Source organism: Peromyscus leucopus, chromosome 7 (genome assembly GCF_004664715.2).
Source record: "Peromyscus leucopus breed LL Stock chromosome 7, UCI_PerLeu_2.1, whole genome shotgun sequence".
NCBI lineage: Eukaryota > Metazoa > Chordata > Mammalia > Rodentia > Cricetidae > Peromyscus > Peromyscus leucopus.
The window spans coordinates 107,572,766-107,600,744 of NC_051069.1; the positions used below are offsets into that span (position 1 = coordinate 107,572,766).

The 27,979-nt window shown below is 52.1% G+C and overlaps 1 protein-coding gene across 3 annotated transcripts in view; it reads left to right on the top strand.

The window, feature by feature from the left end:
• Dlec1 (DLEC1 cilia and flagella associated protein) overlaps window positions 1–27,979 on the top strand; it is a 50,554-nt gene that overhangs the window by 12,688 nt on the left and 9,887 nt on the right. For 2 of the 3 annotated variants that reach the window (XM_037208026.1, XM_037208028.1), the window contains 20 exons: window positions 557–730; window positions 1,543–1,679; window positions 3,053–3,145; window positions 3,630–3,720; window positions 4,746–4,908; window positions 8,657–8,849; window positions 9,545–9,603; window positions 9,978–10,146; window positions 10,539–10,632; window positions 10,782–10,912; window positions 11,023–11,181; window positions 12,382–12,521; window positions 20,580–20,733; window positions 21,418–21,528; window positions 23,116–23,246; window positions 23,717–23,899; window positions 24,723–24,793; window positions 25,199–25,350; window positions 26,675–26,793; window positions 27,221–27,291. In XM_037208026.1, coding sequence (XP_037063921.1) covers window positions 557–730; window positions 1,543–1,679; window positions 3,053–3,145; window positions 3,630–3,720; window positions 4,746–4,908; window positions 8,657–8,849; window positions 9,545–9,603; window positions 9,978–10,146; window positions 10,539–10,632; window positions 10,782–10,912; window positions 11,023–11,181; window positions 12,382–12,521; window positions 20,580–20,733; window positions 21,418–21,528; window positions 23,116–23,246; window positions 23,717–23,899; window positions 24,723–24,793; window positions 25,199–25,350; window positions 26,675–26,793; window positions 27,221–27,291 — 2,595 coding nt within the window. The remainder of the gene's footprint in view (window positions 1–556; window positions 731–1,542; window positions 1,680–3,052; window positions 3,146–3,629; window positions 3,721–4,745; window positions 4,909–8,656; window positions 8,850–9,544; window positions 9,604–9,977; window positions 10,147–10,538; window positions 10,633–10,781; window positions 10,913–11,022; window positions 11,182–12,381; window positions 12,522–20,579; window positions 20,734–21,417; window positions 21,529–23,115; window positions 23,247–23,716; window positions 23,900–24,722; window positions 24,794–25,198; window positions 25,351–26,674; window positions 26,794–27,220; window positions 27,292–27,979) is intronic. The other variant, XM_028856414.2, reaches the window with a different exon arrangement.

Here is a 27,979-nt window from a genome sequence, read left to right on the forward strand (position 1 = left end):
ACGTTGGCCACCCCACTCCCACTTGGGTACTGTTAGCTTAGTACCTCCCTTTCGTGCCCCAGGCAGCTCTGCCACCGGCCTTGGCCCAGCTGTGGTTGGTGTCTGTTGCATGACTTTTCCAGGGAAGATGTGAGCTAACATCTCTTCATCCTCGAAAGGCCCCAGTGACAGAGTCACGTGACCACTCCCACCAAGCCGAATTTGGTGAACCAGTGAACTTGCTGGGTTACTTCCAGGAACTCGTGGTGACAAAAGGGCAGCTGTGTCACCAAGAGTTTCCTCCTGGTGTGAGTGACAGTCCCGAAAGCAGCATCCCTGGAGCTCACCGCCTAACTCGCAGGCAGTTCTACAGAAGAGCCTCCCTCTCTCCGGGAATCGCTCCCTGCTTGCTGGCCTCACGGAGGGGCCTCATGAATCTTGTGGCTTGTGCCGGGCTCCCAAGTCTTAGGAAGTGATTGAACAGAAACAGATACACTCCGACTTCTGAGGAGGATCAGCCCAGGCCCTGGTGGGCAGCTAGTCCTTCATCCTCATTGGCCACTTCCATGGTCCACAGGGATGTTCCCAGGAAAAGGCGGAATGGTGGCTCCTGGGATGACCTGCCAGTACGTTGTCCAGTTCATTCCGGACTGTCTTGGGGACTTTGATGATTTCATTTTGGTTGAGACCCAGTCTGCCCACACACTGGTGATCCCCCTGCAGGCCCGGAGGCCACCCCCAGTGCTGACCTGTGAGTATGCATTGCATCTTCAGAGGGATTCGGTTAGGGCTGGGAAGCCCCTGTAAGGACGGACAGTATCTTAGGACTCCCTGGAAGGGGCACAGGTCCTGTATCTCTTGGGTAGAGGCTTCAGAGTCCTGAAAGGAGCCTTCTAGCAGCTTCCACACCAGCAGGCCTTCTCCCATCTGCAGAGGTTGCTTCTGTGAGGCAGCAGGGGAAGGTGAAAGGTTCCAGGCACCCAGAGGAAAGCTCTGTAGGCGTTGACTCTGGTGCTGGGGAGGCAGGGAGGCGTCCTTAGAAAAGCCAGGTTCTGCTGGTCCCTCTCGGATGCGAGATCCTTCGGCTGGAACTCAGCCCATCCCTGATTTGTTCCACAACGCCATGTTGGATCTTCCTGGCCCAGATGGGGAGTCTACAGGGAGTCTACTCCTACAAGACTATGACCATGTGGCCTGGCAGCACCCTGGACAGAGCCCAAGGGTCTTGGTGGTCATGGCATACCACCCTACTTACCCTTCCTTCTCAGTGTGGTGGGCTGCTCTGAGCTCCAAAACGACGACAGCAGGGTCCATTCAGAGTGATGTGTTGTCCTTTTTTAATTAAATTTTTTATTACATTTATTTATTATACTTACATGTATGGGTTCGGGGAGACACATGTGCCATGGTGCTCATGTTCTTGTCAGAGGACAGCTTTACTGGAGCTGGTTCCCCCCTTCCACTGTGTCGGTCCAGGGGCTTGAACTCAGGTCCTCAGGCTTGGCAGCACGCGCCCTTATCTGCTGAGCCATCTCCCTGAGCAACCTTTTCCCACGACTGTAGTGTCACCGGTATTGGACTGTGGCCACTGCCTCATTGGAGGAGTGAAGATAACCAGATTCGCCTGCAAAAACGTGGGCTTCAGCGTTGGCAAATTCTGCATCATGCCCCAAAAGAGCTGGCCGCCGCCCAGTTTCCGGGTGAGTGACTGTAGATCGCTTCCTGGGAAAAGAACAAACCACCCAAGGAAATGAGCTCCATGGAGGAGGCTGCTGCATCACACCGGGGACCAGAAACTTACGGAAGTAGGGTGTTGTGATCCCCAGATCCAGCTGCCATGACCCGAGAACAAGTGTGTCGAGGGCAGGGCTATGCCTCTGGTTACGAGCACACCCCCCACCCCACCCCCTCCCTCTTGTTTTGTAATTCAGTCTCACTGAGTTCAGCTTTATTATAGCACGTCGGAGCGGTGTGGGAGAGCACAGGCAGGCGGCTTTGGTTGAATTCTGCTGGTATTTATTTAGCACAGTACTTAAAAATGTTTTGGGGTGGGGAGATGGCTCAGACAGTGAAGTGGAAGAACCTGTCTGATCCTCAAAACTCACATAAAAAAAGCCACTCTGGCATAATCCTGAAGGTGTGAGGCAGACAGTGAGCCTGGCCGTCACTGGCCGGTCAGCTTAGCCTGCTCAGCGAGTTCCAGGCCAATGAGAGACCCTGTCCCCAAAAGCAAGGTGGACAGCATTGCTGGAGGACAATGTCTGAAGCTGCCCTCTGGCTTTCACATGTACACATGTACATGTGTACCCACACACACGAACACAGACACACAGATGTACACACAATATGTGTGAACCAGCCATTGAAAGCAGGAGACTGCGTGTGAGTGCCTGTACCCCTGGACTCTTTGCTGTGACCTCGTGGGACCAGGGAGCAGAGCTCTGTCCTGTTATCTTTGCACTGCCCAGGCAGCCCCAGCCGACACCAGCGACATGACGTGCTCTGCAGTTTCTGTCACAGTGTGTAGATTTCCCCGTGCCTTCTGGCCTGGGAGTATGAGACAGACCCAGAAACCTTCCTTCCCGCGTCTCTGCTGCAGGGCAGGATCTTGTAAGCACCAGTTTGTGACTCTAGCCCAAAGGTTTTGTGTGAAATCCACAATTCTATTACCAAGTTGACAGGTGTCTTCGACTCTCAGAAGCACTCAGGGGTGGTCAGGGACAGAGGCAGACGCGGTGGCCACCACAGGCAGAACCCAGTGTTCCGGGAAGCCCTTCCTGTACGTCTCATGTCCCGAGCACTTGGCGGTAGTATTGCTTCCCAGATGTCAGTGACTTACCCCTAACCTCCAGAGCCTCGCCCGGTGCCTGGCAAAGGTGGAGTGAACACACCCTCAGGGTGGCTGAGTCATGATTTCCTCACTCACAGGGCTCTTGGAGGATCCTTAAAATCCCCAGACAGCAAAATGAATATCTGGAGAAGTTTGCAGTGAGCACTGGATTTTGCGATTTCCGCCACACCATTGTGCAACCCTCTTGTTTTTGAAATCTTTGTGATTGTTTTTATTCTCTAGGCTGTTGCGACCACTGGCTTTGTGGAGCAGCCTCCCTTTGGAGTCATGCCGTCGGTGTTTGAGCTGGCTCCGGGGTTTGCCATCCTGTTGGAGGTGGGTAGTCAAACCTGTTCCTCATGCTTACCCATGGTGGCTGCCTCGGGTGTTCCATCTTCGCGTCCACCCGTGTCTTCATGGCTCACACCCACACTGTTCTGACCCAGGTCCCAGCACTGGGACTCTAGTCAGGGGTGTGTGCTTGCATTCTGTGGCTGCCTTGTGACTTCACAGGTTGTCCTCCGACCTCCATGTTCCTGCTGTGGCACACCCTTCCACATACTCACTAAATAAATAAATTAAGAAGTCAATACAGGACATTATGCTTTGAATCTGAAATGTCTCCTATAAGTCCATATTTTAAAGTCCTGTCCTTCAGCTGGTGGCATTTTTTCCCAGATGCTGTAGAACCTTGCATAGGTGAGGCCTCACTGGCCAAAGTAGGTCATCAGGGGCAGACCTCTGAGCGTGACACCCAGTCCCTGGTCCTCGCCATGTTTCCTGGTTAGTCTCTGCTATACACATCTTCTCCCTTCTGCAGGTCTTGTTCCTCCCGACCAGCCTAGGCAAGGCAGAGGAGACCTTCGTCATCGTGTGTGACAACTGCCAGACAAAGGAACTGGTCATCGTAGGTGGGGATGGGGTCTCAGGAGCTGTTTACCATAGGGGCATCGCAGGGCATGCTGCGCCTGCCCCAGCCGGGTGGGGGGATCTGAGGGGCACACTGCCTTGACCTCCTGCTCCACCTGCCCCTACTTTCTGAGTGCTGAGGTTACAGGTGAGAGAGTCATCTGTGGCTCCCACATAAATGACTGCTTACAGCTCTATGTGGTGATATATTGTGTACCCTAATAAAATTTGCCTGCCGATCAGAGAAACAGAGCAAGCCACAGCCACCACCTCTTTCCTCACCAACTCCTCAGCCTGAAAGAGCTCCAGCTGAAAGGGCTTCCTGAGCCTAAAAGGCTTTAGTTCCAATCTCCTCATGCCTTATATACCTTGCTCCATCCACTAATGCTTAAAACCCTTCTTAGTGCTGGGATTAAAGCCACGTGACTTCCCAAACAAAGACATGAGATCTCAAGTGCTAGGATTAAAGGTGTGTGCCACCACTGTCTGGCTCTGTTTTCTCTCCTAGACTGAGCCAATCTCATGTAGTACAGGGTGGCTTTGAACTCACAGAGATCCAGACAGATCTCTGCCTCCCGAGTGCTAAGATTAAAGGTGTGTGTCACCACTGCCTGGCCTCTATGTTTAATCAAGTGGCTTGTTCTGTTCTCTGATCTTCAGGCAAAGTTTATTAGGGTACACAATGTATCACCACACCTCTAGGTTTTTGCAAGGTCAGAGAGGGAATTTTTCTGAATTGTACCAGGTACACACAATCTATCCTTTCCTCCCTTCCTTCCATCTGTCTATCCAGTTTACTCAGTAGTCATTAATGAGTATCTGCTGCGTGCAAGGCTCTCTCTGGTCTGGGAAGACCTGAGGCTGTGAATGGGTGATCAAGACCTGCTTTCCCTTTCTATATGCTCTGGGGACCCGAATAAGGCCAGCTGCATGGGGACATGGCATGGGTCCCATGGCAGTCTGTGGCCCCTGGGTGCCGACTTCAGCCTGGAGATACTTGATGAACCTCCCTACTCTCCTCCATCAGGAACTGGGCAGCTGGTGGCTTTGGATCTGATCTATATTTCTGGTGGAAAAAGTGAACCAGACCCAGGAGAGCTGAGAGATTTAACAGCCCAGTACTTTATCCGATTTGAGCCTGAAAACCTCCAGTCTACCTCAAGGAAACAGCTCATTATCCGAAATGCTACGTGAGTGGCCCTGGCGTGGCGTTGACACACAGCCCTGGTCCTCCCTCAGCTAGCCCCGAGTTCCTCATGGGCCAAGAGTGCTTTCTAAGAGTCGGAGGGAGTTGGGAGCCCAGAATGGATTCAGATTGGATGGAAGGCTCCTGGTTCACATTGCCCATCATGCAACCATTAGACGTGTGTGTGTGTGTGTGTGTGTGTGTGTGTGTGTGTGTGTGTGGTGTGTGTGTGTGTGTGTGTATGGTGTGTGTGTGTATGGTGTGTGTGTGGTGTGTGTGTGTATGGTGTGTGGTGTATGTGTATGGTGTGTGTGTGGTGTATGTATGGTGTGTGTGTGTGTGTGTGTGTGTGTGTGTGTGGTGTGTGTGTGTGCATGCATGAGTTGTGTGTGTTCAGGTGTACATGTTTGTGGAGTTTGTGATGGATATGAGCAGGCCAGAGGACAAACTTGGCCCTAGTTCTTCAGGCACCATCACCTTGGTTTTTTTCACTTTGGTGAAAGATTTGTTGGCCTACACTTGGCTGGCCAGGAAGCCCAGAGGATCTGCTTGCCCCCCACTTCCCAGCACTGGGGTATGCTTTTGTTGTTGTTGTTTTGTTTTGTACAGGGTCTCACTGTGTAGCCTTGAACTCACCATGTAAACCAAGCTGGCCTCAAATTTACAGAGATCTGTCAGCCTCTGCCTCTGAGTGCTGGGATCAAAGGCGTGTGCCACCAAGACCGGTTTATACCCAGAGGTTCTGCGTCTTATTAATGTGGGCTGAGATTTCACTCAAGTCCCATGCTTGCCCGACAAATGCTTTACCAATGAACTATCTCCCCAGCTGGCTATTTCTATTTAAACTGGTTAAAATGAAATCAAATGACCAGCACCTCCTCACCTCCTCAGTACACTAGCCACATTTTAAGTTCTTGGTAGCCACTGAAAACCAGTGGCTACTGTACTGAATAGTGTGACCATGTAGGGTCTTCACTGTGGGAAGCCAGATTGCACCATGAACACAATGTCCCTCTACCACACTAAGCCAGGAATAAATAGGTGGCTTTGTTTCATCTTATTGTTTTTAATTGAAATAGAATTATATTACTTTCTCCCTCCCTTTTCTACCTCCAGCCCCCCCCAGCTACCCTTCCTCAACCCCTCCCATACCCAATGCCACTTTCAAGTTGATAACCTCTTTCTTTGATTATGAGTGTTACATACATATACATATGTGTGTGTGTGCACTGATACAAAGGTGCAAGTACATCCTGCCGAGTCTTTCTTGCCCACTCTGCACTGAAGAGCCAATGATGGAGCCCCATCCCTGGGAGGGGCTACTTCTCCCAGTGGTCAGTGGTTGCCTGGAGTTCTTTGTCTAGGGAGGGATACCACTAATTTTTCCCTTCATCATTAACATGCCCCTGTACTGCCGTAATTCTGGTCTAGGCGAGACTGTTGCATGGCAGATTTCCTGGTGTTTTGGCTCTTACACTGTGATGTTCTCTGAGTCTCAGATGCAGGAGCTGTGGTGTAAATGTGTCCATGACCTGTTGATCTCTGCAGGTGCCCAGCTATGGTTTTCTGTGGTGTCTCCATTCACTGTAAAGAGGGGCTTCTTCGATGAGGGGTAGCATCTCCCCCTCCCTGTGGGTATGAGGAAAAGATCTAGACTATAAGGAACCATACTGGTCTGGTGAAGTGACACCAGTACAGTCTTTCTAATGTCTGTGACCTCCCTAACTCCAGGAAGTCGGCTAGGTTTCCAGTACCTGGCATGGTTTCCCTCCTCTTGAGAGGACCTCAAGTCTAATTAGAAAATTGTTGGCTGCCACCTACATGTGAGTGCCTCTTCTGAAGGGGTCGGTATCGTCTTAGGACCTCCAAGACCAAGTTCTCAGCACAGAGGAGATTTATTTGCCCCAGAGGGACAGAGGGCAGGGAATAAGAGACAAAGACAGGAGACAGAGGCTGAGGGAGAAGGGGAAGGGGACAGGGAGGATGGGCAGGAATATTGTCTGTGGTGGGGGGACGACAAAGGATTGCCTCTGGATAGGGAGGAGACAGATGTGTCCCATCGGCAAATGGTGGTTTAGGGAAAGTGCAAACAGCACCGTCTTAGTTAGGGTTTCCACTGCTGTGAAGAGACCACATGACCACGACAACGCCTCTAAAGGAAAACATTTAATTAGGTGAGCCAAGGGGGCTTTTGATTGCTGGACTTCAATGCTTTGATAGCTGGACCTTGGTAGTCAGCCTCAGGAGGAGGGAGTGGCCAAATAAGGGAATGGACCTTGGAGGCTGGCTTCAGGAATGCCATCTAACAGTTTTTAGGAAGGCAGAGGGAATGGGGGGGGGGGGGGGAAGGCCGGCCAGAGCCACGTGCTTGCGTGGGCCAGCGTCCTTCAGCTTCTTTCTCTTTTATGCTTATCTTGACATGTTCGTAAGTGTTGCAGCTGGGGAGGACGCTCAATCGCTTCCCTCCCTCGGTAGCTTGCATAGTATTTTCTGGAACCATGGAAGCTATACCATAGGGAAGATGCTTCCGGGTCAGATTCAGCTCAAATCATCAGTCCTGTGTCCCAAGTGGGCAGTGTCTCCAGCAATAGGGGTCACCTCAACCTTGAGAAGTGACCAAGGGCCACATCAACAATCCCTATTGTTTGAGGAATCACTTGAACTACTCCGACCAAACATTTGGAAGGAGATTTCTTGTGCCTGGTCCTGGGTTGTTAGTCTGTGGGTCCAAGGGAGAGCATTGTCAGCCCAAGTAGCTGACTTCCTTTAAGATGTAAGTATGGTGTGTGTGTGTGTGTGTGTGTGTGTGTGTGTGTGTGTGTGTACAGACACTTACGTGTATTGTGTATACTTTTAGGTAAATATATAATGACTCCTTGAGGCTTTATTGAACAGCATTGGTGTATCTGTCCTGTGTCCCTCCTTCTCCTTCTGCACAGACCTCCTTCCCTCCACCCAGTTGGAGTCCTTCCCTGTTACTCAGTTTCCTACTTCATATCACCTGTAGTCTCCTATTCTGTTTTGTGGTGGGGGGGGTCTCAGAATGGTTTTCCAGAGACGTCATTTTGTGTCCCTGTCCCAGGAGCCATTCAGACCCCAGGCAGGGTCTTTGGGCTCAGCCCTCACTGCCTGGTCCTTCCTTGTCTAACCTTTGAACATCACATTCCATCAGCCCTGACCGCAGTGGGCCTCCCAGTCAGGGGTGCCCCGGGACACGGAATGGAGGGACTGACCTGACATCCCCCTCCATCCCACCACCCAGAAGCATGTCTTGAGTCCTGTCCATTATGGTGCTGTAGAGCTGGGGCTGTCCTTGTCAGTAGCCAGTGGGCACATGTCTCTCTGAATACAGCCATCATCCCACGAGACCATGGCTGGAGGCAGAAGGTGAGAATGTGGTCTGTATGGGAAAGCTGGAATGCTCACGTGGTAGGAGACACTTTAGAGAGTTTCCAGGGATGCCTGGACTCCTCTAGTATAATGGCGAGAGTGTGACATTTCGCATCACCCACGTCCCCTGATTCACTGTGGCTTCAGTTCCCAGCTGCTGAGGCAGGGACTCTTAGGTGGTCTCCTCTGTGGACGTGCTGCTGTCCTTACCCAAGTTGCCCTCAGCTGCTCTGTGGGAAAAGCTGGAAGCCTGTTCTGGTCACTTCTTGTCTAGAATAGAGCCAACCAATCACAGGGTGGGAGCCTCGAGGGCCGGGGCGTGGCCTGGGATCCACCGCCCACAGCAGCTCTTGCTCCCACAGGCACGTGGAGCTGGCCTTCCACTGGCAGATCATGAAACCCAACCTGCAGCCTCTGATGCCTGGAGAGACACACAGCTCAGACAGCATCAAGTGCCACCCTGACAGGGAGACGGCCTTCTCCATCATTCCTGAGAAGGGCGTCCTCGAGGGCCACTCAGACCATGAGTTCATCCTGAGTTTTTCTCCTCACGAGGTCTCCTCATTAGCCACTGACGGGGGTCATTCGCTTTCTGTGTCCCTCCTCCTCCCAGCCCCATGTGTAACCACAGCTGGGCCTGACGAGGCACCGGGGCACCCTGCAGAGGGCCGCATGTAGCTCAGAGTATAGCTGGAATGCAGGTCTGGTGCGCGGGACTCAGCAGCCAGTTTCCTGGTTCTGTCCCCAAATGTGCCTCCTGCAGCACAGCCCTGTGCCTGTTCCTCAGCCCTGGTGACTTTCACAGTTCAAAGCACATAACTGTTTCCACCCGTCCCCTGCAGCCCCTGCAAGCAAGGCGTGGGCTCCCGAGTGAGTGCCAGCATGGCGCAGGACTGGGCCAGGCTGTTGGAGAGGGTCTGAGACTGAGTGGTGTGTGGCTGCTCTGGAGCCAGCATGCGGCTGCTGTTGTACCCAGGAGGGTCTGGTCCCTTAAACACACCAAGGGCGCTAATCGGAGCCAATGTCAGACTTGGGGGGCTGGGGCTTTCTTTGCTGACCAGTAGGTTCCTGCCTTGGCAGGGATCCCCTTCTCCCTACAATGGACAGGGGACACTGGGAAGCAGTGCATCTTTCAGAACACCCCCCCTCCCCAGGCACCCTGGCTCCAGAAATAGGAATCCCTTCCCTGTCCCCTAGATCCCTGCAGGCAGGCGGTCTGGCTGGAAGGCGGGTCTGTGTTTCTCTTGCAGCTCAAGTGTTTCCACAGTGTACTGCAAATGGTTCTGGAAGCTGTCCCTGAGCCCTTGAGGTGAGGAGGTGAGCCTAGATAAGGAGGGTCACTGCTACCCCTGGGCATCCTGGCTGGTAGACTCTGGATGCTGCGGAGTACTGTGGGAAGGTTTGCATGATGCACTGGCTAGAGGTGGGTCTCCAGGGAGCATGGTGCACAGCTCCCATGGAGGCTTCACTCTGTTCCTGGAGGCAGCAGGTCCACGCCCCAGGCTTTAGGCTACTCGGCTGTCATTTTACCCGGCCACAGTGCAGACATTGTCATATGACTGTGGGGTTGGGGGTCGAGGGTAAGGGAACCCTTTGTGTTCACAAGAACAAACCAGTGGGAGAGAGGCAGAGGCACACCCCTGGGGTATGTCAGCCCCCAGCTCACAGTGGCTTTGTGTTCAGCTCAGGGGTGGAGAACCTGGGGGACTATTCCTACTCAGTGGATGATGTGATCGTCCTGGAAATCGAGGTGAAAGGCTCAGCAGAACCCTTCCAAGTCCTTTTAGAGCCCTACGCCCTCATCATCCCTGGCGAGAGTTACATTGGCATCACCGTGAAGAAGGACTTTAAGGTAATCCTCTCATCAGCGTCACTGGCCCAGGTGACACTGTCCTTAGGTGTAAGTGTGGTGAAGAGAGAGCTCACTAGGCCACACCACGGAGCCTGTAGCGGTTTACGCTCCTGGACCAGGCTTGTTTGACCTACCAGTGTCCAGAATCTTCTGAAGTCAGGGCTATGGAACTCATTCCCGGGTCTTCGGCAGGATGTACTGCCTGTGTCCCCACAACATGCAGCAAAGGCGCCCCTTGGGTAGGGAGGCCTGGGGCTTCGGATGGTCAGCAGCTGGCAGAGCATCAGATAGACGACCCCTCGGGCGCCGGCGATCCCACCGTCCTTCCGCAGGTTCTGATTTGACACGGAAGGGCAGTACCCAGGCAGCCTGCACTGGCATGTGTCTTTCAGATGTGGAATAACAGCAAGTCGCCCATCAGATACACGTGGAGCAAGATCAGCCACTGTCACATCATCGAAGTGGAGCCCTGCACAGGCGTGATAGGTAGTTCACCTGCTTCAGAAGGGTGTGGCCGGCCTGGGGCTGGGTGCAAGGGACCCATGCAGGGCCCTGGTTGTCCTGTGGTCAGATCCAGCCTGACGGGACACTGTACCCACCCCTGATCGCCACCTCAATGTCATCCTCCTCCCTAGAGCCTAATGAGGTCGGAGATTTTGAGTTAAACATAACCGGTGGAGTCCCTGGCCCAACCAGCCAGGACCTGCAGTGTGAAATCAAAGATTCGCCCTGTCCGGTGGTTCTTCACATCGAAGCTGCCTTTAAGGTGGGAACTGGGCAGCTGGGAATGCCTGGAGAGCTTTGAGTGGGGGCGTGAAGCAGGACCCAGCCCCTTCCCAGGCAGGCGGGCAGTGACAGGCCCCTCTGCTGTTTCAGGGACCTGCCTTGGTCATCGATGTCCCAGCCCTTCAGTTTGGTCTGCTCCGTCTGGGCCAGAAGGCCTCATGCTCCATCCAGATCCGGAATATCAGCCAGCTCTCTGCCGTGTGGCATTTGAGGGAGAGCCCATTATGCCTGGCAGAGAGACATGAGGATGTGAGTGGGACCCTGCAGGCTCCCTGGATGTGGCCTCTCCATGGGACACTCACCTTTGGCTCCTGTCTGAACTGGGACACTTGCTCTGAGGCAGCAGTCTCCAGGGTGGAATTCATCCCTCAGCCCCAATTCCACAGGCATTTCCTGTTCCCTTTTTCGACCACTGGATGCATAAGAGGGTGGTGTGGGGGTTCTCCTTCTTGGAAGCAGCCTGAGTCCAGAAAACAGGCAATGTGGTCAGAAGGTGCTGTTGGCCAAGGCCTCCCTCCTCCAGATGGAAATGTGGCTGCAGTTTCAGTGCCTGCCACCAGGGGGCGGCCGGTGGCTCAAACCTGAGGCTCTCCAAACAAAGCTCAATTTCTGCAGATGTGAGCTGTTAGTTGCTCTGGGTTCAATCCCCAGCTCTGCATGTGGTGGCATGTGCCTGCATTCCCAGAGCTCTGAGCTCTGATGAGGTGGGAATGGGTTCAATTCAGGTCGTGTGGCATCTCCAGGCAGTTGTGGCCTTCTTAGTCCCACAGGTGCCCCTCTCATCGGGGACAGAGGAAGTAGGGGTAGAGGTCCCTTCCCAGAAGCAGACACTTTGGGACACTTCCTTTGTGTCACTTTGCATCTGTCCACTCTTCCCTTGCGTGCATGTGGGGAGTGGGTTTGCTGATGGGTGAGTCAATCCCAGGGGGGGGGACCAGGATGGGGACAAGGGGGGAGTCCGTCTGGCTGCAGCTTCTGCCCTCCCCAGTGGGGTGACCTGATGGCTAGCCTCAGTTGAAGCTGTCGGAGACGGGCCTGGGCCTGCCCAGAGCACCTCCTCCAGGGCGTCCAAGCTCTCCTCCTGTTCCTCTTTGGTTTCTCGCCCTCCCCCACGCCCCCCTGCCCAGAGCACCTCCTCCAGGGCGTCCAAGCTCTCCTCCTGTTCCTCTTTGGTTTCTCAGGCCCCTTCCCCACCCCCCTGTGCCCCTTCTGGGCACCTCTCGGCTCAGCACCAGGATTGTGGGAACCTCTGTCTTGTGTATTCCTCTACCTGAACACCTAGTTTTTGTCCCCTTGTTCCTGATGTCCTCACCAGCCGAGGTCCCATCTCCTGGGTTTCATGCCTGGAGATCCAGGGGCAGCTTGGGGATGGTCCTGATGAGACAGTCAACCCCAGGACCCCAGTTCCCCTGTCCTCACTTGGCACTGTGTCTTCTGGGTTGCCCGTAGGTGTCCCCTTTGGACATGGATCCCTTCAGCGGCCAGCTTCACCCTCTGGGGGAGTGCAAAGTGACTGTGGCCTTAGAGACTTCTCACTGTCAGCGGCTGCAGACGGTCCTGGAGCTCAAGGTGGAGAATGGGGCCTGGAGGTATGGAGGGGTCCGAGGGTCACAGTGGCCTGTGTCTTCACCTTATGTCAACCGTGTGCGCAACTCTGTATTTATCTAGAGATATTTCTGAGCTTAGAACTACAGACTGAGGGGCTGGAGGGATGCCGCAGCGGTTAAGGATGCTCGATGTTCTCCCCGATGGTCAGGGCTGATCACCAGCATCCTGGTCAGGCAGCTCACAGTTCACCTGTAGCTCCAACTCCAGGGTAGCCCATGCTGGCTTCCGGCCTCCTCGGGTTGTTTCCTAGCAAGAGGAAGTGTAAGAGTGGAAAACTGGACACACTGTTGCTCGTGGGCGAGAGAAAGTGGAAAACTGGACACACTGTTGCTCGTGGGCGAGAGAAAGTGGAAAACTGGACACACTGTTGCTCGTGGGCAAGAGAAAGTGGAAAACTGGACACACTGTTGCTCGTGGGCGAGAGAATGGGCCCAGGCAGTGTTCAACATGCTAACGCTGTTGTGTTCTGGTAGGAACACGAGAGGCTCGGAGGGCGGTGACGCCCCTCCCCTTTCTCCCTCTTCCGTCCCTGTCCCTCTCTCCTCTCACACTTTTGCAGTGGAAGTTTTCTCAGGTCCATAAAGAAGAGTTTTACCACCCCCCAAACTCATTGTCTCCTTCACTAATTACCAACTCAGCACAAACACTAATTAATCCATATCTCTCCCTCTTCCAAATTCAAAATATTTTGACCCTCCCCGCTCTGTCTCTCCTCACTTCCTTTCTGATTGGTTTTTTGAGACCGGATCATGTAGCCTAGGCTGGCCTTGAACTCACCGTGCAACAGAGGACAGCCTTAAACTTCTCTCAAGCACTGGGAGAGCAGGTGAAGCCACCAAGGCTGGATAGAGAATATTTTGTTTTTAAAGGATTATTTATTGTTTTGTGTTGTGTATGTGTGTGTGTGTGTGTCTGTATGAGTGTGTATGTATGTGTGTATGTGTCTGTATGCTTGTGTATGTGTGTGTATGAGTATGTATGTGTGTCTGTATGAGTGTGTGTTGTGTGTGTATATGTGTGTGTCTGTATGAGTGTATATGTATGTGTGTGTCTGTATGAGTATGTATATGTGTGTATGTGTGTGTATAAGTGTGTGTGTGTGTCTGTATGAGTGTGTATGTATGTGTGTATGAGTGTGTCTTGTGAGTGTGTATGTATGTGTATGTGTATGAGTGTGTGTATGTCTGTATGAGTGTGTATGTATGTGTGTGTCTGTATGTGTGTGTATGTGTGTGTCTGTATGAGTGTTTATGTGTGTGTGAGTGTGTCTGTGTGAGTGTGTATGTATGTGTGTGTATGAGTGTGTCTTGTGAGTGTGTATGTATGTGTATGTGTATGAGTGTGTATGTATGTGTGTATGTCTGTATGAGTGTGTATGTATGTGTGTGTATGTGTATATGTATGAGTATATATGTATGTGTGTATGAGTGTGTCTGTGTATGTGTGTGTATGTGTGTGTCTGTATGAGTGTTTATGTATGTGTGTATGAGTGTGTCTTGTGAGTGTGTATGTATGTGTATGTGTATGAGTGTGCATGTATGTGTGTGTGTATGAGTGTGTCTGTGTGAGTGTGTAGGTCACTAGAGAGTGTCAGGTGCCCTCCATCACGGTCCACCTAACCCTTTGAGGCTGCATCTCCACCTGTGAACAGTACTTCTCTGAGGACTGGGTGACATTTTCCTCATGGCAAAGGACACTGAACATCTTTTTGTGCTCACTGGTCAGTTGCGAATTCTCTTTGCCGAAGTACCTATCCAGATGGCCTGTCCATTTTCAGAACTGGGATTCCCTCAGGAGACCCCGCCTATCCCTAAAAGTTTATAGTGTCTTCACTAGTGTGACCGCTGGGAAGGGGCCACGCCTTACCACGAGAGGCAAACAGCCCCTCGCCCGTGACCCTGTAAGCAGCCCTAATGAAACGTATTTCCTCTTAAGGTTTCTGCTGCTGTCATGAAACACTGTGACAAAAAGCAAGTTGGGGAGGAAAGGGTTAATTTCGCTCCTCCCCCCTCCCCAATAGCTCATCATTGAAAGCAGGGGCAGAGGCCAGGGAGGTGCCCGAACTCTCCCTGCTTGCTCAGCTTTGTTATAGAACCCAGGACCACCAGCTCACAGGTGGCCCCACCCACAGTGGGCTGGGCCTTCCCCTGTCAATCACTAATTAAGAAAAGGCTCTGGAGGCTGGCCCGGCCTGCAGTTCTATCTCATGGAGGCGTTTTCTCAGATGACCACAGCCTGTGTCAAGTTGACGCAGAACTAGCCAGCACAGCCACTAGGTCTCCCCGCCAACACCCCAAAAAGACAAGATGGGAGAAGGGAGAGCAGATGCGAGGAGGGAGATAATTGTAGGACTGGGACCAGAGGGTCAATGGCGGGTAAATTAAAACATAAATGTATGTATGAAAACGCCACAATAAACCCATTGTTATGAATTATTCACGAATGCTAAAAAATTAAGAAATAGGATTCTCAGCCAGCTGGTGGTGGCTCCCACCTTTGATCCCTGCACACTGGAGGCGGGGGCAGGCAGCTCTGAGTTCGAGGCCAGCCTGGTCTACAGAGTGAGTTCCAGGACAGCCAGGGATACACAGGGAAACCCTGTCTTGAAAGACAAAAACAAACAAACAAAAAAGAAATAGTATTCTTTTTCATTCCCGAGTTTGTAAGAAATCTTTATCTAACATGCAAGTCTCTAATCTGATACACTGCTTTCAACCATTCTGTCGTCTTTGTTGCTGGAGGGCTTCTCTCCAGGTTCCCCAAGCCCTGCAGTCCCACAATCCACTTATAAAATAATCACTTAGACGCTTTTATTACTTATAAACTGTACGGCCGTGGCAGGCTTCTTGTTAACTGTTCTTATATCTTAAATTAACCCATTTTTATAAATCTATACCTTGCCACGTGGCTGGTGGCTTACCAGTGTCTTTACATGCTGCTTGTCCTGGCGGTGGCTGCAATGTCTCTCTCCCTCCTTCTTCCTGTTTTTCTAATTCTCCTCTCTCCTTGTCCTGCCTATACTTCCTGTCTGGTCACTGGCCATCAGTGTTTTATTTGTATAGAGCAATATCCACAGCAGGTCTTATTCTCTTCATAGTATTTTTTAAAGGATTTCTTTATTTTTATTTCATATACAATGGTATTTTGCCTGCAAGTATGTCTGTATAAGATGTCGGATCTGCTGGAACTGGAGCTACAGACAGTTGTGAGCTGCCATGTGGGTGCTGGGAGCTGAACCCAGGTCTTCTGGAAGAGCAGCCAGTACTCTAACCACTGAACCATCTCTCCAGCCTCCTCTTGATAGTATTATTAAAGTACAAAAACACTTAACTTTGTTAGGTTCAACTTGCCAAGTCCTCTCCTCTGTTGGGTGAAGCATTGTGCGTCTGCTAGGCTGTCTGGTTTGTAACAGTGTTCAAGCCTTCCCTTTCAACATGCATCTTAGTTCTGTTCATTCTTAAAAATAAGAGAGGGAAGTCTCCAACCATGCTAGTCAAATGTCCATTTCCCCTTTAATGTTGCCAGCTTCTGTGTACATGAGACCCATCAGCACAGATTTAGTTACTGGTTTATGATCTCTCTCTCTCTCTCTCTCTCTCTCTCTCTCTCTCTCTCTCTCTCTCTCTCTCTCAATTTTTTGAGACAGGATTTCTTTGTGCGGCCCTGGCTGTCCTGGAACTTGCTTTGCTCTGTGGACCAGGCTGGCCTCAGACTCACAGAGATCCACCTGCCTCTGCCTCTGCCTCTGCCTCTGCCCCCTCTGCCTCTGCCTCTGCCCTGCCTCTGCCCTGCCCTGCCCCTGCCCTGCCCCTGCCCCTGCCCCTGCCCCTGCCTCTGCCTCTGCCCCTGCCTCTGCCCCTGCCTCTGCCTCTGCCCCTGCCTCTGCCCCTGCCTCTGCCTCTGCCTCTGCCTCTGCCCTGCCTCTGCCTCTGCCTCTGCCCCTGCCCTGCCCCTGCCTCTGCCCCTGCCTCTGCCTCTGCCTCTGCCTCTGCCCCTGCCTCTGCCCTGCCCTGCCTCTGCCCCTGCCCTGCCTCTGCCCTGCCCCTGCCCCTGCCTCTGCCCCTGCCCCTGCCTCTGCCCCTGCCCTGCCTCTGCCTCTGCCCTGCCTCTGCCTCTGCCCCTGCCCTGCCCCTGCCCCTGCCTCTGCCCCTGCCTCTGCCCCTGCCCCTGCCCCTGCCCCTGCCCTGCCCCTGCCCCTGCCTCTGCCTCTGCCTCTGCCTCTGCCTCTGCCTCTGCCTCTGCCCCTGCCCTGCCTCTGCCTCTGCCTCTGCCTCTGCCTCCCGAGTGCTGGGATTAAACGCGTGCACCACCACTGCCTAGCTGTAGTCCTCTTTTTAAATCAGATAAAAGAAATGAGTTACAGGAAAAAATAAATCTATTCCATCTTTCATATTTACTTATGGTTTTTCTTTGATAGTATCACATCAGTCCGGACCCTACCAGAGAAACAGAACAATAACATATTTATTAAAACGATGTTGTGGGGGGAAGGGGGAGAAAGGGGGCTGGGGAGAGAGCTGAGTTGATGAAATGCTTGCTGTAAAAGCCTGAGAGCCTGAGTTTGGATGCCTAGCACCCACACGAGAAGCCGATCGCAGTAGATTTTGTTTTTGGGTTTTTAAAAAATATTTTTTTATTGTTTTCTCATACATTACATCTCAACCATAGTTTCCCAGGTTTCATCTCAGTGCTTCTCCCCTCCTCTCTTCCACTCCCCTCCTCCCCTCCCCTCTCCCCCAGACCTGCTCCTCCTCCATTTCCCCTCAGAAAAGAGCAGACCTCCCAGGAATATCCACTGAACACAGCATATCAAGGCTGGACAAAGCAATCCAGTAGGAGGAAAAGGGCCCCAAGAGCAAGCGAAAGAGTCAGAGACCTCCCTATACCCACTGTTGGGAGTCCCACAAGAAGACCAAGCTGCACAACTATAACATGTGAGCAGAGGACCTAACTCAGACCCATGCAGGGTCCGTGTTTGTCTCTGCAGTCTCTGTCCCTGTGAGCCCTGCTTAGTTGATTCTCTGGGCCGTGTTCTCCTGGTGTCCTTGACTCCTCTGGCTGCTACAGTCCTTCCTTTCCCTCTTCTTCCAGGTTCCCCTGGCTCTGCCTAGTGTTTGGCTGGGGGTCTCTGCATCTGCTCCCATCAACTGCTAGATGAACCCTCTCTGTTCTCTCTGATGACAACTGGGCTAGGTGTTGATCTATGAGTATAGCAGAATATTATTAGGAATCGTTTCATTGCCTTTTTGTTGTTGTTGTTGCCAGTCATGTTTGGTTTTGTCCTGGGTCTGTCTCTGGGCTGTCCTGCCTCTGGTTCCTGGCCATCCAGGCAGTGTCAGTCATGGGCTCCCTCTCGTGGTGTGGGCCTCAAGTTGGACCAGTCATTGGCTGGCCACTCCCACGTGTTCTGCCCCGCCACGCCCCAGCACGTCTTGCAGGAAGGACAGATTGTTGGTCGAAGGTTTTATGGCTGGGTTGATGTCCCAGTCCCACTGCTGGGAACCTTGTCTGGTTATAGAAGATGGCCAGTTTGGGCTTCATATTCTGAATTACTCTAAAAAAAAAAAAAAAAAAATCCCGAGTGAGGTAACCCAGACCCAGAAAGACAAACATGGTATGTACTCACCTGTAAGTGGGCATTAGCTATTGAGTAAAGGGCAATCATGCTGCAAGCCACGGACCCAGAGAGACTAGGGAACAAGAGATTTTGAGGTGGACTGGGGGCGAGTGGAGACAGGAACAGGAGGATCAGGCTGGGGTGGGAAAACGGAGGGAGAGAGTACTGGGAGAGATGACTGGAACTGGGGGGCTCTTGGGGGGCAGTGTAGCAACCTAGTGCAGTGGGAACTCCCGCAGCCGAAGAGTGGTCCTGAAGTCTCCTAGTGTGGCAGCATGTATTTGTATCTCATCACTGAGGAGGCAGAGACAGCCAGAGCTCCCAGGCTCACTGCTGGCCAGCTCAGCTGGACCCTGTCTCAACAAACGAAGTAGACAGCAACCCAGGACACAACCAACATTGGCATTGACCTCTGACCTTCTCTCTCTCTCTCTCTTCTCTCTCTCTCTCTCTCTCTCTCACACACACACACACACACACACACACACACACACACACACACACACGAGACTGTTACAGCCAGACATGGTACATGCCTATAATACCAGCACTCAGAAAGTTGAAATAGGAACATTGTGAATTTAAACACTGCCCAAGATACAAAACAAGACTACGTATTCTATTATATATACTACTCAGTACATATACTATATAAACTATATATAATATTATGTGTGCATGTATATATAATTTCTTGCAAGGACTCAATCAACTCACCTAACTGTGGCTGGCCAGGCAATCCCAGGCTCTTGCTTTTAAGGCCTCTCAGATGATTGACAGGCCCATCTGGACTCTCTAGAATAATCTCCTTCACTTACTATATCAGCTCACCATAATATTAACCTCACTACAAAATGTCCCCAGCCATCTAGACATGTAGAGCACTTGCCCATCAAGCTCCTGCCTCACAACAAGAAAAAAAAAAAAAAAAGAACAAACTGAAAAGCAACTCTCTTTATGTCCACCCGAGAATCTCCCAATCCCAGGGAGACAGTCAAATGTAGTAAACAGACCAGTTTTCCTGAAGCAGCAGTGGTTGGACCCCGTCATGGAAGGAACACCCACTAGCTTCAACAAATTCTGGAGGCTGAATGTTAACTGAGATAAGACTCAAAACTTTTGGGAGCTGCTGTAGTTTACTTTGTGTTGTGGTAAAACTCTCTGACCTTTACCCTTTAGGAAGAGGGGATAGAGGTGGGGAGGAGGTGGGGGGAATCGGAAGAGGGATGAGAGGGGGATCTGTGGTTGGTATGTAAAATGAATAAAAACACTTTTTAAGTAAAAACAAACCTCTGACCAGCTGGGCAGTAGTGGTGCATACTTCTAATGCCAGCACTCAGGAGGCAGATGCAGGCGGATCTCTGTGGATCTGAGGCCAACCAGGACAGCCAGAGCAACACAGAGAAACCCTGTCTCTAAAAAACAAAGCAACAACAAAACATTCTCACCAAAAGCAGCTTAGAGCAAAAGATTTATTTGGCTTGCACTCCCAGGTCATAATGCATCACTGAGGAAGTCAGGGCGGAACCGGAAGCAGAAACCACAGAGAAACACTGCTGACTTCCTCCCAGGCTCTTGCTCAGCTAACATGGCAGCCCAGGACCACCTGCCCAGGGAATGGTGCTGCCCACGGTGGGCTGAGCCCTCCTGCTTCCCTTACAATCTGGACAATCTCCCATAGATGGGCCCCCAGGCCAGTCTGACTGGACATTACCTCGGCTGAGTGCACCTTCTCAGGTGACTAGGCTATGGCAGGTTGACAGTTAAAGTTAACTAGAGCAGGAGCGCCTAGATTCTTGTGGTAGAGACAGAAGAATTTTTTTTGCACTTGGTTAGGGATAGGAAGAGGTAAGGAATGATTCTGAATTAAACCTAGAATATTCTACTTAAAGTTTCTCAGATATTTTTAGTGATTTAAAATCTAAGTAGTTTGTTTCTACATGTTAATTGATGAAGAATAAGAATATGGTTATGTTCTGAATGATGATCTTGTATTTTTGCTGCAGCTTTTTGCCAAACTTGTTTTTTTTAGGAGTTTTGTTTGTTTGTTTGTTTGTTGTTTTGTGTTTTCTTGAGACGGGCTCTCACTGTGTAGCCCTGGCTTACCTGAAATTCCCTCCGTAGACCAGGCTGGCTTGGAACTCACAGTGACTCTCCGGTTTCTGCCTCCTGGGTTCTGGAATTATAAATGTGCTACTCCTAGCTGGTTTTTGTTTGTTTGTTTGGTTGGTTGGTTTGGTTTGGTTGTTTGGCTTTTGTTTGTTTGTTTGTTTATTATTATTATTATTATTATTATTATTATTATTATTATTATATTAAAAGATTCCTCAGGACTTTCCCCAAATCCTCATGCCATTGTAAATTGGGATAGTTTTGTTTTTCCTTTTCTGAGCAACGTGCTGTGTGATCTCCTGTGTTCCAGCTACCTTCCTGTATATGCCGAGGTACAGCAGCCTCATGTGTACCTGCAGAACAGCCATGTGGAGTTCAGCAACCTCTACCTGGGTGTGCCCACAAAGTCAACCATCGTGCTCGTCAATGGCACACTGCTGCCCACCCGGTTCCACTGGGGCGAGGTGACTGAACCCGAGCGAGCAGCAGTAGGAAGCTCCCAGCTTTGGAGACACGTGTGGTCCCCACCCCCTGAATGGCCACCCTCCAGAATAAATGTCCAGCCTCCCTCCCAAAGCCTATGGCTCCACCCACAGTTCGCAGCAAAGCATGGCTCCTTAAGGACCACTTCATCTTGTCTGACCTTTCATGGCTCTGTCTTTAGGACATTCTAGTTCCCTGTCCAAGGAGTTCCTGGTGAACACAGCTGGGACCTCCCAGCCAGCACAGCTCATAGCTAGTCTGCACAGCTGTTTGGAACCTAGTCATAGCAACGCCCCTGTGGTTGACAGTGGCGCTTGCTCTGAGCACCATGAGAGAATCCTCTGTCAAAGGCAGCGGCCTTCTGCTGTCCACCACAGTGGGTTGTTCAGTTTGTCCAGGCAACTCCATGGTGGGTGGTGAAGCCCACCATGCTCGGGGAGGAGAGAAGGTTCAACTCCATGGTGGGGGGGGAAGGGGGGAGCCCACCATGCTTGAGGAGGAGAGAAGGGTCAACTCCATGGGGGGGGGAGCCCACCATGCTCGGGGAGGAGAGAAGGCTCTGTGGTTTATTCCTGAAGTGGACAGCTGTGCCTGGCTTGCCGTGTTAGCACTCTGTGTAGAACCTGGTCCATCTGTAGCCTCACAAGACATCTTGTGTCTTCTAGCTCCTGGGGACTCAAGCAGCCTTGTGCACAGTGACAATCTCTCCCAGACGTGGCCTACTGGGCCCCAGTGAAGAGCGCCAGCTCAACCTGGAATTTACAGCCCATACACTGGTGAGTAAGGCAATTTGGGAGTCCCTTGTGGCTGGAAGTCCCCCATCCACCCACTGGTACAGGTGCTTCCTGGGAGGGCCACAGATCTGCTCCTCATGAGTGGGCAAGAGATCTAATGTATTTGCATTTAGGGTCCTCTTTCACTCTGGACCTTCTTCCTGAGGCCAGAGGGCCCAGAGTAGCTCAGATGTGGTCTGAGGCCCACGGACCACATTGTCACTAGCCCTAACCTTCTCTGGGCAAGTGTGTGGCCTCAGGCAGCCCAGCTGTCCACTTTGCCTAGGGCAAAGCCATTTCTCAAGGCAGGCACTGTTGTGGGTGCTACAGGGGAGGCTAACAGGTGATTAGCATCCTCATGGGGGAAGCTCGGATTCTCCCTGGAGTATCCTACAGGGATGTCTTCTCAGCTGGACTTGCTCAGTGTTTGGGTGTTGCTGGCCAGCTCTGTGGATTTTCTGGAAAGAGAAACATCCTCAACCCCTAAAAAGGGTTTCTTCTTTCTTTTTCTTTTTTTAAATGTATTTATTTTATTTTATGTGCATTAGTGTTTTGCCATGGGTGTCGGGTCCCCTGGAACTGGAGCTACAGACAGTCGTGAGCTGCCCTGTGGGTGCTGGGAACTGAACCCAGGTTGCTCTTGGCCACTGAGCCGTCTCTCCAGCCCCTTCATTTTTCTTTTTAACATTTTATTTATTTGTTTGCTTGCTTGCTTGTTCATTTGTTTATTTATTTGTTTGTTCATTTATTGTGGGGGTATGTGTACAAGAATGTGTGTGCACATGCCACTGCATGTGGAGGTCAGAAGCCAGCTTTCAGAGCCTTACAGGCCCAGCTCCTAACTCCTTGATGGCAGACATGGGGCCGGTGAGCTTTCTCACACACCTGAGCCTGGGTGCCTGGGTGCCTGGGTGCCAGGCAGATAAGCCCAGGTCTGGCCTGGAACAGCTTCCTGCTGCCCAATGAAGAATGTGACTGCTCCCCGGAAGTTGCTTGAGGAATCTCCTGCATCAGTTGCCTTTCTCCTTGTGTAACAAAGGCAACCTAAGGAAGGAAAGATTTGTTTTACTCATAGTTTGAGGCTACAGGGCATCACGGTGGGAAGCCAGGGCTGCCGGCATATGGGGCAGCTGGTCACATCGTGTCCGCCAACAGGAAGCAGAAAGAGATGAATGCTGCCACTCAGCTTACTTCTTTGTAGTCAGTCTAGGGCTTTCACCCACAGAATGGGATGCCCATGTTCAGGACGGGTCTTCCCACCAGCTAAACCCGCCTCTGACACAGGCACGCCGAACATCTGTTTCTATGGTGATTTAAATCCCATCAAACTGACAACAAAGATTAACCATAATACCTTCCTGTGGATATATACAGATATGTAGGGCTGACACATATATCCATGAACCTAGAGGGAGGGTCAGCCTCTAAGGGCCTTGTCTGAGCTGGCAGGATGGCTCACTCCTTCACTGGAGGCCTTTCCTCAGAGAGAAGCAAGGCCTTTATGTTGTTACTCATGGTAGTGGAAGACTGTCTGGCCTCATCTTCTGAGGTCCTGGCGCTGAAACTGACCTGTGGATCGACTTCTTGCAGGAAAAGCTGACCGATTTGGCCCTCCCTTGTGATGTGTCTGGCATGGAGAAGCCACTGGCCCTGGGCATCTCTGGGAAGCCCCTGGGACTGCGAGTGACCATCACCATCTCTGTAGAGGACTCTGATGGAAAGTAAGTCCAGGGTAGGGGAAGCCACATGAAGGGCTGGCATTGCACAATGGTACTGGTCCCCTCTCCTCCTGAGCAAATTCCTGCAGCTGAGAGAAGGCTACCAGGTTGTCACAGGCCTCGCTGTCCCTGCACAAACCACCCCTTCCACTCCACGCTGTGTGACGTTTCTGTACACACGGTGAAGCAGGCAGGAGATGGCAGGGGATCCTCGGTGGGTTTCCCCACATGAGGCCCAGAGACTTGGAACCATGCCACTCTGACCCCGCCAGGCATTTGTGCTATTGGAGTACTCCTCCGGCATTGTGGATTGGCAAGAAGGTTGGGCCTCAGGTCTGGCACTCCATGAGGAGGAAGTCCATATGAAGCTGGTTTCAGGGCTCCCCCGCCCCCCCCCCACCCCACCCAGGGTGGCTCACTGGAACAAGAGTGGCAGATAACGTAGTGCCCATCACATGGGGCAATGCTGTCAGCAGGACACAGTGGCCAGGCCACCCGGAGGAGCTCCGCTTGGACTTTGGCTCGAAAGTGCCACTGAGGACCCGTGTGACTCGCCAGCTCATCCTGACGAATTGCTCCCCGATACAGACCCCTTTCACCCTCAAGTTTGAGTACTTTGGGAGCTCCCAGGACAGTCTGAACAAAAGGACCAGCCTGTAAGTCTCAGTCTCTTCCTGGGGCATTTCCCAGTGGGCATGAGGTCGGATGGGTTCTCCTCATTGGGCCATTTTTATTTTATTTTATTTTTTTGCTTGGAAGGATAGAGTCTGACTGGTGTGGGAGGGTGAGTCTGTGGCTCGCAGATAGATGTAGGTGAGCACACAGAGGAGATAGTTCTTACAGCCCACCTTGGGGACCCCAAGTTGACCTGTGAGAGAGGCCAAGCTTTTGAATCCTTCTCAGCTTGGCCTTGAATGTGGAGGGCTTCTGACACCAGGTAGGAAAGTTGGGTAAAGGAGGGAGAGGATCCTAGACAGAGGAACTGGGAGCAGAGGTGTGGGGTAAGGGCTTAGAAATCGGGCTTGTCCTGGACACTGGCTCATGGGCCTGAGCTGAACGGTGTAGTGAAGTGAGGGAGAGTCGTCTAAACCGTTAGCTCTGCTCCAGCATGTCAGTGCGTCCTGATGCCAGACGGGGAGCAGCTGGGGAGAGTGGAGCCTGTGGCAAAGGGTGCCCAAGATCTGGGGACCCAGAGCTGGGTTTGCCTCTGGGATAACAGATCTCTGGCTCAGAGATCATTCTGTGGATTTCCTGGGAGACAATTTCTGTTGCTCTAGGGGTAGCCTGCAGCTAGAGTTGCGTTGGATGGCAGAATTTTAAATTTAACAGAAATGTAAAAAGTGGTGAAGAGGGGCCCCATGAGCTTCCCTTGAGAGGAGCGGGCTACCTTCCCGTGAGCACAGACGTTTCTACCACGGGCTGCGGTTCAGGTTGTGGGAAGGACTGACTGCTTCGATGTTATCTCCTGTCTCTGTGAAGCCCTGACATGCCCCCAGCTCTGCTAAAGACAGCGCGCATCCAAGAGCACTTGGCCAAGAAACAACAGCTGGGTAAGAGCCGCCAACATGGGGAGCGTTGGGCCCAAGCCATGGCCAGGGTTGGACTTTACATGGCCTTCTGAGGATGTGATGCCACATTTGGGTACCAGCACCCGCCAGGGAAGGAAACGGGGACCGGAGACTCACCCCTCTCAGCGTATTCCTCAGTGACATCCCCAGCACGGCGGAGTCGGCATTGGATGTGGTTTTGTTTTGGGGGCTGGTGGCAACTCACGAGGGAGGGCTTGACCTCGGAGGAGGAACAAGAGGCTGACCAAGCAGGGCCAGTCTCAGCTGGCTTCCTGATGGGACGGAGGCCATGCAATGGCTCCTCCAGGGCCAAGCGTTGCCAACTCCGAGGGTTTAGCCCTCGCCCTCAACCCAGGGCCCTGACCCTCCTTGTCCTGTTCTCCCCAGACTTTTTGGAGAGCATGTTATCTCACAGGAAAGGAGCTGCTTTCATGCCCCACATTTCCCAGGGCATGCTGGGAGCCTACCAGCAGCTGAGTATTGACATCACAGCCTGTGCCAACATGTGGGGCGAGTACTGGGATGACCTCCTTTGCATGGTAAGGACGTGCATGTAGGCACAGGGCTCCTCGACTCCTCTCCGCCAGCTGTGGCCCTAAGCTCTTCCACGTGCAGCTGCTGCCAGGTGCTGCTCGATCACGTCGGCTGCAGCTTCTGGGGTCAAGACCGAGATGCTCCCAGCAGAGTCCTCTTGTGTAGCAGAACCTTCTGGATCTCTGTGATACACAGGGCTGGGGCCACCATGAAGAGGCCAGGAGAGGGCTGGAGAGCGCAGCATGGAGTCAAGAGAAAACAGTAACAGCTTCCCAGGACTGCGCTCTTATCCAGCTTTCTACATTTGATCATTTTGCTAGGCAGCCTTTACACAACACACACATACACACACACACACACACACACACACACACACACACACACACACATGCACACACATACACACATACACATACATGTTGCCGGAGAGCTTCTCTCCAGGTTCCCCAAGCCCCGCAGTCCCACAATCTACATATAAAATAATCACTCAGACGCTTATATCACTTATAAATTGTATGGCCGTGGCAGGCTTCTTGCTAACTGTTCTTTTATCTTAAATTAACCCATTTCTATAAATCTATACCTTGCCATGTGGCTGGTGGCTTACCAGAGTCTACATGCTGCTTGTCCTGGCGGTGGCTGCAATGTCTCTTTCCTCCTTCTTCCTGTTTCCCAATTCTCTCTCTCTTTGTCCGCTATACTTCTGCCTGGTCACTGGCCATCAGTGTTTTATTTATATAGAGTGATATCCACAGCACATACATACATGCACACACATACATATACATACATACATACATACATACATACACATACACATGCACACACACACACAGGCACACTTGTATACACACACACACACACACAGTCTTTAACAAACTAAAAGATATTTAAACAAAGGGGCCGCAGGAGGCCAGAGGCCCTGCAGCTAGTAGGTCAGTGGAGGGTAGTGGGCTGTGAAGGAAGGAAGGGCAGCCCAGGCTAGGGCTGTCGGGTTAGGAACTGGGCAATGAGTGAGGCTGGGCTCAACAGGAACCAAGTCTGGGAACCCTGGGCTGGTTGGACAAGTGGGAGCTTTGCTTAAAAGAAATTCAGTGGTGGGCTGGAAAGATGGCTCAGGGGTTAAGAGCACTGGCTGCTCTTCCAGAGTTCAATTCCCAGCAACCCCATGGTGGCTCACAACCATCTATGATGAGATCTGGTGCCCTCTTCTGGCCTGCAGGCATGTATGCAGAACACTGTATACATAGTAAATAAATAAGAAAGGAAGGAAGGGAGGGAGGGAGGAATGCAGTGTCCCTCATTGACAAAGAGCTGGTGTGTTTGCAGGTGGGGGACCTGCCAACAACTGTCATCCCAGTGTATATGGCCGTGGTGGGCTGCCCCATCAGCTCCCTGAGGAATACGTGCTACAGTGTGGCCCCATTCCAGAAGGAGCCTATCATCAGGTACCCAGCTTGAGCCCTGGTCTCTGATCCCTGATGACCCCAGAGCCCTCTGGCTGTTAGTCCGGGTTGTCTGTGCTGCTGGCTCCTGGTTCTCCAGCTAGCTCAGGGGGCTCTAGGGTGGGGCTGTCTTGGGGAAGGGAAGCCTCGGGGGTCAGGGCTAACACTTGTGTGTCTCGGGGGCTTTGGGGTGGGTGGGTGGACAGAGAGTGATCCAAGGCAGTTCCAGACCCTAGGGCTGACGTCAGGATCCCTCTGATGAGCCCAGGCAGAATGTCAGCTAACACTCTGCAGCCCGGGGTCTTGGTGTTACTGAGACAAGGACAGGTAGCTGATACCACTCTGGCCCGAGGCCCACCCAGGGCTCCTGCTCCCCAAGGTTGCACAGTCTATACTGAGTGTTCTGGCTCAGGCTGCTCTCTCCCTCCAGGTTTGGGACCCAGATCTCTGGAGGAGACACAGTCATCAGAAACCTCCGTCTGTATAACTCCAGTCCCTGTGGTAAGTTGCTCGTGATGGTCAGGATGGTGTGTCTGGCAGGGAGAGGAGATGGCTTTGAAAGAACTGTCAGCTATGAACAGGACCCAGGAGTCCAAGTGGCCTGTGGCTCTTGAGACAGACACGGAGGTCCACAGTAGAGATGTGATTGTGTGAGTTCAGGCTTAGGAGAGAGAGGGAGGGACTTCCATCCTTGAGGACAGGACTCATCCTTGCTTAACTTTATGTCACCAGGGGCACTGTGCCTGGGGACAGACACTTCCAGGGGACTCTTTCCTCAGTCCTTCTGCCAGCAATGCCTGAGTTCCACAGCAGGTGCCCCCCACAGGGGTGGGGGTACTGAGAGAGCAGGGGAGAAGGGGTTGTGCCCGGGGCTTCCATCCTGATGGCAGTGTGACCAGGTGCTGGGGGTCTTCAAGGAGCCTCTGTACTTCCTTCTAGGGGATACTTGGTAGGGGTGCATGTGGTGATTTAAGGGAGAGATGTGGACAACTCAGAAACCAGAGGTTTTAAACCCCGGGCCATTCCAAGGAAGGCACAGCCTCGGTGAGAAGCAGGGCTGTGGACCTGCTCCTCGTGGGCCCCCGCTGTTCTGAAGGGTGTATGTATTACCAGCTCCGCTGTCACCGTGTATTTCCGATAGCTTTGGATTGTGTTTTTAGCTGCTCTATCATTTGAGGCACTTGAGTAC